The sequence below is a fragment of the Mandrillus leucophaeus genome, unplaced genomic scaffold (assembly GCF_000951045.1).
Source record: "Mandrillus leucophaeus isolate KB7577 unplaced genomic scaffold, Mleu.le_1.0 Scaffold714, whole genome shotgun sequence".
In the NCBI taxonomy this organism is placed as follows: domain Eukaryota; kingdom Metazoa; phylum Chordata; class Mammalia; order Primates; family Cercopithecidae; genus Mandrillus; species Mandrillus leucophaeus.
The window spans coordinates 172,357-183,218 of record NW_012107742.1 but is presented as its reverse complement, the minus strand read 5'-3'; the positions used below and the strand labels follow the sequence as shown (position 1 = coordinate 183,218).

General features: G+C 46.5%; 1 protein-coding gene across 5 annotated transcripts in view; it reads right to left on the bottom strand.

The window, feature by feature from the left end:
- Window positions 1–7,251, bottom strand: part of LOC105528348 (ankyrin repeat and KH domain-containing protein 1) — a 130,467-nt gene extending 123,216 nt beyond the window's left edge. For all 5 annotated transcript variants that reach the window (XM_011965058.1, XM_011965059.1, XM_011965060.1 and 2 more), the window contains exon 1: window positions 6,239–7,251. In XM_011965058.1, coding sequence (XP_011820448.1) covers window positions 6,239–6,532 — 294 coding nt within the window. In that variant the 5' untranslated portion in view covers window positions 6,533–7,251. The remainder of the gene's footprint in view (window positions 1–6,238) is intronic.
- Between the last annotated feature and the right edge of the window lie 3,611 nt (window positions 7,252–10,862).

Below are 10,862 nucleotides of genomic sequence, written 5' to 3'. Positions count from 1 at the left end.
AAAAAAAAAAAAAAAAAAAGTAATTTTCAGGGAAAAAGGAATCCCTACAAAGCTTGTGCTGTATTTTCAGAGCTAAATACAATCTGTGTGCTTTTATATAATTGTAAAATTATATACGCCTTCCTCAAGAAAAAAACCTCAGTGTGATATAAAGCTACACTTTTAAATTTGATATGCCTTTAAAGTATGTGTGTATGAACATATATACACACAGACATAGAAATATAAGCCTAGAAAATTTACTGAACGAAAAATTTTAATATTGGTTACCTTTAAGGGTAGAATTGGAAGAATTAATGGGGGTGGGAAGAAGCACTTTTACTTTTTACCTTATATCTACTATCCATATTGTTGAGTTTTTCAACAAGTGACTATCTTGTAATAATTTTATTATTTTCTAATTTTTTGAGATGGAGTCTTTCTCTGTCCCCCAGACTGGAATGCAGTGGTGTGATCTTGGCTGACTGCAGCCTCCGTCTCCCGGGTTCAAGCGATTCTCCTGCCTCAGCCTCCCGAGTGGCTGGTATTACAGGCGCCTGCCACCACGCCTGGCTAATTTTTGTATTTTTAGTAGAGACAGGCTTTCACCATGTTGGCCAAGCTGTTCTCAAACTCCTGACCTCGGATGATCCATGTGCCTTGGCCTCCCAAAGTGGTGGGATTATAGGCATGAGCCACCGTGCCCGGCCACTTTTGTAAATAAATTTTAAAGGAGGCTGTCACAAACACACATGCATACACACACATTCATTCTTATGACAAAAATTAAAAACCATGTCTCACACAATCTTTTCTTTAGAAATTGTATTTTTCTTTCGATTTGCTAAAAAAATTAAAAGACCACAATTCTAAAATTAACATTTAAAAATTGGTTTTTTGGTCAGGCACTGTGGCTTACAAAGTAATCTCTGCATTTTTGGAGGCCAAGGCAGAAGGATCCCTTGAGGCCAGTAGTTCAAGACTAGCTTGGGCAACACTTTTTTTTTTTTAATTAGCTGGAGTGGTGGAGTACACCTCTAGTTAGACCTAGCTTTGTGGGAGGCTGAGGCAGCAGGATTGCTTGAGCCCAGTAATTCGAGGTTGCAGTCAGCTATGATCGTGCCACTGCATTCCAGCCTGGGTGACAGAGCAAAAGCCCATCTCTAAAAATAAATAAATAAATAAAAATAGGCTGGGTGTAGTGGCTCACACCTGTAGTCCTAATCTCAAAAAAAAAGTAAATAAATAAATATTTAAAATAAAAGCCATTTTTTAAAGTGTTTTTTTTTTTTTTTTTTTGAGATGGAGTCTCACTCTGTCGTCCCGGCTGGAGTGCAGTGGCACGATCTCAGCTCACTGCAACTTCTGCCTCCCAGGTTCAAGCAATTCTCCTGCCTCAGCCTCCTGAGTAGGCTGAGATTGCAGGAGTGCGCCACCATACCCACCTAATTTTTGTTTTTTAGTAGAAACGGGGTTACACCATGTTGGTCAGGCTGGTCTCGAACTCCTGATCTCGTTATCCACCCACCTCAGCCTTCCAAAGTGCTGGGATTACAGGTGTTAGGCACTGCACCAGGCCTAAAGTGATTTTTAAGAAATTTTTAACCTGATCTCTATTCTGAACATGGGTACATTTCTCAATAGGATTCAATGCAGTGCTAACTCTTCTAATCAAGGCCTTAGAGAGCTAAGAAACATGCTAAGAATGCCTGAAGAAATACAAAACAGGTATTTACCCCAATGTTTAAAATAACAAAAGGGCCCGGCAGGTGGCTCACGCCTGTAGTCCCAGCACTTTGGGAGAGCTAGGGGAGCAGATCACCTGAGGTCAGGAGTTCAAGACCAGCCTGGCCAATATGGTGAAACCTCCGTCTCTACTAAAAATAGAAAAATTGGCCAGGCATAGTGGCACACACCTGTAATCTCACTACTCCAGAGGCTGAGGCAGGAGAATCGCTTGAACCTAGGAAGCAGAGGTTGCAGTAAGCTGAGATGGTGCCAGCCTGGGCCACAAGACTCCATCTCAAAAAAAAGAAAAACAAAAAGAACTGAAAGATGTGAGTCCATTCCTTTAACCAAAAGGTCTTCTGCTTGTGCAGCAAGAAAGAGCAGCTTGTTTTTTCTCAGCTCTTGGCTCTGATATTAAATATAAAGAGGTCCTTAGAGTGTCTACTCCTCTGCACACAAAATGTAGAAGACCAACTAATTCTAGAGCAAAAATACTACGTCTTCACATTTCTTATTTCTCACCTAATCCTGCCCCATTTGAGGAACCAGACAAACTCCACTCCCAAACTACACACCAATTCATCATCTTTCTGGATGACTAGGTACTTGGTTCTAGAATATTTATTTAATTTTTTTTTTTTTTTTTTTGAGACAGAGTCTCTGTCACCCTGGCTGGAGTGCAGTGGCATGATCTCGGCTCACTGCAACCTCTGTCTCCTGGGTTCAAGCGATTCTCCTCCTTCAGCCTCTCGAGTAACTCAGATTACAGGTGCCCTCCACCAAGCCCGGTTAATTTTTTGTTTTAATAGAGACAGAATTTTGCCATGTTGGCCAGGCTGGTCTCCAACTCCTGACCTCAGGTGATCCACCCGCTTCGGCCTCCCAAAGTGCTGTGAATACAGGCGTGAGCCACCATGCCTGGTGGTTTTAAAATATCTAGGAAAAATGAAGGCCGGGCACGGTGGCTCACGCCTGTAATCCCAATACTTTGGGAACCCAAGGTGGGAGAATCACTTGAGGCCAGGAATTTGAAACCAGCCTGGCCAACGTGACAAAACACCATCTCTACCAAAAATATAAAAATTACCTGGGTGTGGTGGTGGATGCCTGTAATCCCAGCTACTCAGGAGGGTGAGGCAGAAGAATCGCTTGAACCCAGGAGGCGGAGGTTGCAGTAAGCCAAGATCGTGCCACTGCACTCCAGCCTGGGTGACAGAGTGAGACCCTGTCTCAAAAAATAAAAATAATAAAATAAACAAAATATTTAGGAAAGATGAGACTGAGGATTTTAGTATTATTCATCAAATGCCAATTACATGAGTATTTTCTGAAGAACATTGTTACCTTTTCACACTGAAAATTCAAAGGCAATAATAATAAAAGAAAACAGCTCATCTTGTTAAGACAGAAAAAGAAAAGGGAAAATTTTTGCTTGGCCAAAACAGGTCATTTTGTTCACAAAGGCATATACTATACTCTACCACACATACTACAGAGACTAGATACTCCAAGAATTTCCTCTTTGTGATATGGGAGAAACAGGACCCCAAAAAATTTCCTGTCTACACAGATTAAGAAAACATCTATACATTCACGAAGCATCATCTTAGATTAGGCTAAAGTGGGTTTCCTAGAAACTTCCATTCCAAAAATGAGGCCTACATGTACTCTTAACCTCTAAATCCTTTTAGGCACAGAAAACATAAGTAAACAGGAGAATATGGGGTTCTTCAAACATTAGCCACCACTGAATGGGTGTAGGAATCACCAACACATGACTTGTACAATAAGATTCAAAAATACAAAAGGCATGGATTCTGTCAATAGCTTTAATCACATGGTATGGGAACTCCAAAGACAATTATACACACACACACAGAAAGAGAGAGACAGAGAAACTTATGACTTTGGGGGCACACTAGTGCTCTACCTGTTTAGAAATTTAAGACTATTACTTATAAAAAAGCAAATGGTTGCCAGGCACAGTGGCGTGTGCCTATAGTCCCAGCTACTTCGAAGGCTGAGGCAGGAAGACCACTTGAGCCCAGGAGTTTGAGGCTAGCCTGGACAATATAGCAAACTCTGTCTCAAAAAAAAAAAAAATTAAGGCCAGGCGTGGTGGCTCCTGCTTGTAATCCCAGCACTCTGGGAGGGCGATCACCTGAGGTCAGGAGTTTGAGACCAACCTGGCCAACATGGTAAAACCTCGTCTCTACTAAAAATAAAAAAAAATTAGCCGGTCCTAGTACTAGGTTCCTGGAATCCCAGTTACTAGGGAGGCTGAGGCAGGAGAATCACTTGAACCAGGGAGGCGGAGGCTGCAGTGAGCTGAGATCAAGCCACTGCAGTCCAGCCTGGGCGACAAGAGCAAGACATGGTCTCAAAAAAAAAAAGAAAATTTAAATTAAAAAAGGCAAATGAGTGACCTTTCATCTCACTCAGGACAATTACGTACAAATGGTCAAGAAAATCAAGGGCTAAATGTGATAACATTTAGACCAAAGCAAACTCTTTCAGATTCTCATTTACAAGTTTCAAAGAAATATAAGCTCTAACTTTAGTCTAAGGATATCCCCCACACTTCATTTCCTAGCTAAAAAGTTCTGTGTGCTAGCTTAATCTCTCAATTCACTGAAAGGATAAAATAAAGCCTTCCACAAGACCAAGAGTAGGGATGCTCCAGAGTCTCTCCCCATAACTGCCTACTCAAATAAAACATTTCTCTCACCTTGGCTTAGAAGTTATTTCCCTTACAGTGAAATTCAAAGATGTGGACATTCAAGGGACTACTCGCCTTATAACCCATATACACTTTTTTTTCCAAAGCAAAATGTTAGGGTCAGAATGTATTAAGGTTTTAAATATTAAATAAAATCCTGTTCAGACCTAGAATAAGACAGTATACTAACTGCAGTCTGTAACCCACAAATAATTTCTCCTTATTCCTCTCAAATCCAAGAGCCAGGATTGTTAGTACACACAGAGAAATTTCTGTACTTTAACACCAAGACCAGAGGTTAAAAATACCTGGTCACAGGTGACAAATCAGGCACCTCAGAACCAAAATAGAAGAAATACTCTGAGCACTTAAAACAATCACGGTACAGTACTCTACGCAAGCCACAGTCAACAGAAAAAAGTATACACATAAAATACCGCCCCTTGGGATCACAAGGTCAGGAAATCGAGACCATCCTGGACAACATGGTGAAACCCCGTCTCTACTAAAAAAATATTGGCCGGGAGTGGTGGCACGCGCCTGTAGTCCCAGCTACTAGGGAGGCTAAGGCAGGGGAATCGCTTGAACCCGGGAGGCGGAGGTTGCAGTGAGCCCAGATCGCGCCACTGCACTCCAGCCTGGCGACAGAGCGAAACTCCATCTCAAAACAAAACAAAATAAAACAACAACAACAACAAAAACCGCCCCTTTTTCCCCAGAGCCCAAAAGAAGTTAATGCCTATCACTCCAGGTTGCTCAGACCTAAAAATGTGTACACATAAGAGTACACACAGAAGAGCTAAAGAAATGAAGGACTTCACTGCAAAGGCAGAGGTGTCCAGCCGGGCACGGTGGCTCATGCCTGTAATCTCAGCACTTTGGGAGGCCGAGGCGGGCGGATCACCTGAGGTCAGGAGTTCCAGACCAGCCTGACCAACATGGTGAAACCCTGTCTCTACTAAAAATACAAAATTAAATGGGCATGGTGGCGCACGCCTGTAATCCCAGCTACTCGAGAGGCTGAGGCAGGAGAATCGCTTGAACCCGGGAGGCGGAGGATGCAGTGAGCTGAGATCGCGCCATTGTACTCCAGCGTGGACAAGAGCGAAACTCCATCTCAAAAAAAAAGAAGAGGTTTCCATAGGTTGCCTCACCTTCTCCAAGCCTAAAACCTCCGAGTTCAGCTACCCAGCTATTCCGAAGCTCAGGGATGCCTTGGAACTTCCTTTTCCTGTCTAACTTCACAAAAGGTCCCAGAAGGAGGAGTCACGTGATTTTTCAGGGTAAAAGCCGAGAGATTCCTAACACTCAAACCTGTCTCAAACTGAAGAGGGAAAATAAGAATCCTCTTTAAGCACACAGGTAAGACACACACAAGGCAGAAGGCAAATAAACGTATCCCTCAACTGAGGAGAGGCAAAGAAGAGAAACGATCTTTGCACCAGCTCTGTCTCTGTCTCTGTTTGTCTCTCTCAGTACCAAGGGCAGGGACTCTGGCAAGACCCCGCCCCCCCCCCAACTCCAAAGCAGGGTGGGCGGGAGGCAGCCTGAGGAGTCCCTCTTCCCGCGCGAAGCTCAGAGACCAAAGGACTCCCTATTGTGGGTCTACGGATGGTGACGGGAACCTGTCCCGCTCGAGCTGAAGAGTAAACTGAGGGCTCACTAGGCCCTCACCGCAGCCACCGCCGCCATGGAACTGACCGCTGTCACAGGACTCCGTCAGGGAAGCGGGAGGATGGCGCCGGCCCAGAGCCGACCCAAAGAGAATTCACGCCTCACACTGTGTGGGAGGCGAGGGTCCCGGAGCCTTACCTCGGACACTTCGTCCTCGTCACTGCCAGAGGCACCACCTCCACCCCCGGTCCTCAGCACGGCAGCCGCCAATTTGAAATCCAGCGCAGCGTCCCCTCCGCCGGCACTGCTGGCGCCGCCGCCGCCGACTCCCGGCGCTGGCCCGGCCTCCCCAAAGAGCCTCACGGTGCGGATCCCCAGACCGACCCCTCCCGGCGGAGGCGGCTCCGAGGCCCCAGCTGGGGCGGATCGCGGAGCCACAGAGTCCAGGTCCTCCTCAAAGGAGGTGCCGCCGCCTCCGCCATCAGTCAGCATTGTTCGCACGCGGAGCCGGAGACGGTGCCGACCCACTTGCGGCCACCGCCGCCGCTGATCCCGGGAACGAGAGGAGCAGCAAGAGGAAGAAGCGTCTCCTTTCCCCCGTCCCAGCAGCGCCACTAACTTCTCACTGCCTAACCTGCTGCCTCCCGCCCCCGAGACTCGCCACTGGCTGCAATACCCTAGCGGCTGCAGATCATTGGCCAAAGTGACCCGTCGCTCAGGCTCTTCGTCACGCGCCGCTTGCTGGCTCGCAGCCGCCAAGCTGCGTTGACCCGCGCAGGCCTGGGCGGTTGCGAACACCCGCCTCCCACCCTTCACGAGCTGACTTCCGGTCTCTTTCTATGTCTACTGGCCAACCCGTCTGACTATCGCATCACGACCTTAAAGTGGATTAGTTGGCCTTGTGGTCAGTCATAGTGACCCCAAACAATGGGAGAACTCATTGGCGCCATAAAGTGTCGGTCACTTTGTCGCGGGACGTCGCGTGGTACAATTGGCCTGTGAGAGTACCATTCATCCCGCCCTCATCTGAGGTGACGGGAAAGGGCCGGGAAATTTCCACTTCTGAATAAAATGACTGCTGAAGTGATGACCCGCAAGAATTGGTCAAATCTGGAGTAGACTTCACCCTGCACTTGGTGAAACTTGTACGTCAAGGATGCAAGAGGCGCCGAAGTAACGCAGCTCCCACCTGTCGCTCTCTGCTGGGCGCCGAGACTACGGCCGGAGAACAGCTGCACTGGGATTGGAGAAAGGAAGCCATCAGTCTTAGGGAGGCTCCACCTTCTTGCCATTGCCTGGTTGGAGGAGCGCAGCGTCAGTCACTAAGAGCGGTCACCACCTCTGGGACAGGTGAAGATGCGTAACCTATTTGCCGCGGGCTATTTGGGAGGGAATAGGGGACAGGGAACGGTGAGGGGACAGTCGAGGGGCAAGGCCGATCCTGCTTCGCGCCTCCCGCCTTTCCGAGTTGAGCCCAGCGCGCGGGTCTGAGGGACACCCGGGTAGCTCCTTGGAATGGCCCCCTAGAGGAGACTCGACCCGCCCGCGTGCCAGGACCTGGCCGCGCGCCGCAGTTCTACAGCCTTCGGGCGGGATCGCCCAGCGGGGCCGCGTTCTCCTGTTTGCGGACGGCTGCGGGCCTGAGGGCTGGACAGCGCCATGCCTCAGTACCGGGAACTGTCCCACATAGGAAGGTGGGAATGCCGCGACCCGCGCGCGGAATCCGACCTCACGGTGGAACGGGGTGGTGAAGAGTGCGTGCTCCGGGGCAGTTTCGAGTTCTGGTGCTGCCACTTACTTGCTGCCTGACTTCGGCGCGTTTGCTGTTTCATTTTTGTGACTTTCAACTCGCTCCTCTGTGAAATGGGAGTAATATTAGTACCTTCCTCATTGGGTGGTTGTTACGAATAAATTAGGTGATAACGTAGCGCTTAGCAAAGTCCCAAACTTACAGGAAATACTCATTTTTGCTAGTTATGTTCCTTCAGGAACTCTCTGCTCGCCCCTGGGTCCTACCAGCGCAACTAATTCCAGTTATAATCAGATCTGTGTGGTGCAAAACAAGGCTAGCTGTGGTGGTCTTCCCTCCTCTAAGGATGTCTCTTCCTCCCTGTATCCATCTCTCTATCTCTGTCTTTATCTTGTCAATAAAGAGGGGGTTTAAAAATGCTCAGATTCTATAGCGGGCGCCGTGGCTTACGCCTGTAATCCCAACACTGTGGGATGCTGAGGCGGGCAGATCATTTGAGCCCAGGAGTTCGAGACCTGCCTAGGCAACATGGTGAAACCCCGTCTCTACAAAAAATACAAAAATTAGGCTGGGCGCGGTGACTCACGCCTGTAATCCCAGCACTTTGGGGGGCCTAGGTGGGCGGATCATTTGAGGTCAGGAGTTTGAGACCAGCCTGACCAACATGGTGAAACCCCGTCTATACTAAAAATACAAAAATTAGCCGGATGTGGTGGTGTGTGCCTGCAATCCCAGCTACTGGGGAGGCTAAGGCAGGAGAATCGCTTGAACCCAGGAGGCGAAGGTTGCAGTGAGCCAGGATCGTGCCACTGCACTCCAGGTTGGGCGACAGAGCAAGACATCGTCTAAAAAAATAAATTAATAATAATAATAATAATTAGACCAATAATAATAATAATAATTAGACCAGCATGGTGGTGCACGCCTGTAATCCTAACTACTCAGGAGGCTGAGGCGGGAGGGAATCCCTTGAGCCTGGAAGATGGAGGTTGCAGTGAGCCGAGATCCTGCCACTAAACTCCAGCCTGAGCGATAGAGCGGTGCCCTGTCTCCAAACAAAAAAAAAAAAAAATTCTGTTTCCATCTAATCCTTTAATCAGAGATCACCAAAAAAAGGAGGCTGGTGGTTTGTATGGAAAATATTCTTTGATCCCGAGAATGTCCATAGGATAACAGAATTTGGCTGAAAAAAGAATGGCCGGGCGCATTGGCTCACGCCTGTAATCCTAGCACTTTGGGAGGCAGAGGTGAGCGGATCACGAGGTCAGGAGATGGAGATCATCCTGGCCAACATGGTGAAACCCCGTCTCTACTAAAAATACAAAAATTAGCTAAGTGTGGTGGCGCGTGCCTGTAATCCCAGCTACTCGGGTGTCTGAGGCACTAGAATCGCTTGAACTCGGGAGGCGGAGGTTGCAGTGAACCGAGATCGCACCACTGCACTCCAGCCTGGCCACAGAGCAAGACTCAGTCTCCAAAAAAAAAAAAAAAAAAAGTCATTTTCTCCTCTCTTACAACTTTAACAAAGGCCTTTATATATCTCAACTGTGCAAGATTTAATGTTTCATCATCCTTAAACTGGGATCTGAAATTTTTATAAGAATATAATGATTTTTTTATGAGTTTAAAAGTTGATTCTGCCAAACATTTATTTAAAAAACATTTTGAAGATCATAAACATTTCTTTGGCTTGGTAATTGCTCATTTTGACATTTCACATGTAAAGGATAGTGTTTTCTATGAGCAGAACATGTTAGTTAAATGTTCTTTCTAGATAATAAATAAGTTGTAGAAAATTAAAAAAAAGTCTTGTACCTATTCTACAGAACTATTTTAATGTAAATGCTATGTACACTGGCTTTAGTTAGCATTTGTGGAATTTAATTAGCCTATACCCTCAGTGCTGTTAAGTTTTCAAGGCATGTGTGACTAAGTCACAACCCAAACTAATAACACCAACAAAAGAAACCTAGCACTGCCCAACCCACTTCAAAGCTGGATTATCCAGAATTGGTATGGATACATCCTTAGGCAAAAACAGGTATTGACTGGTACAGCATTACAAAGGAACTACTTGTCATGCTTACTACTGATACAAAAATAATTTCTGAGGCAACTCCCTGAACAAACTCATTAAATTCTTTAAACAAATGCAGTGACTCTCAAGGACACAGGGAAAGGAAATATGGATATATATACATTTTTCTCAATTTATCTGAGAGAGAAGAAAACACTCTCTTTACTCAGTGCCTACCGACTAACCCCGAGTATAGCTAAAGAAATGTGATTGAGCAATAATCTTTGTTTCACCAGGACCTTTACTTGAGATACCTGTCAGTAGTTTGACAGTCAGTATGGGAATTAGGAACTCCCAGTCTCCTATATTTTGGTGACTGCTCTATAGAGTCTCTATTAAATGTGATTTAACGGCTGGGCATGGTGGCTCATGCCTATAATCCCAGCACTTTGGGAGGCCAAGGCCGGTGGATCACCTGAGGTCAGGAGTTCAAGAGCAGCCTGGCCAACATGATGAAACCCTGTCTCTACTAAAAATACAAAAAATTAGCCAGGCGTGGTGGTGGGCACCTATAATCCCAGCTACTCAGGAGGCTGAGGCAGGACAATTGCTTGCACCTGGGAGGCAGAGGTTGCAGTTAGCCAAGATCACACCAGGGCATTCAGCCTGAGCAACAAGGGTGAAACTTTGTCTCAAAAAGAAAATGTGATTCAATAGTTCCATATATACTACATTCCTATGGATTTAAAATTTGAAAACTCATTGATAAATCATCACAATATCAAGTGATACATTTGATAAATAAATAAAATCACACTCAGGCCAGGTATGGTGGCTCATGCCTGTAATCCCAGCACTTTGGGAGGCTGAGGTGGGTGGATCACCTGAGGTCAGGAGTTCAAGACCAGCCTGGCCAACATGGTGAAACCCTGTCTCTACTAAAAATACAAAAATTAGGCCGGGTGCAATATAGCTCACACCTGTAATTCCAGCACTTGGGAGGCCAAGGCAGGTGGATCATAAGGTCAGGAGTTCAAGACCAGCCTGACCAACAC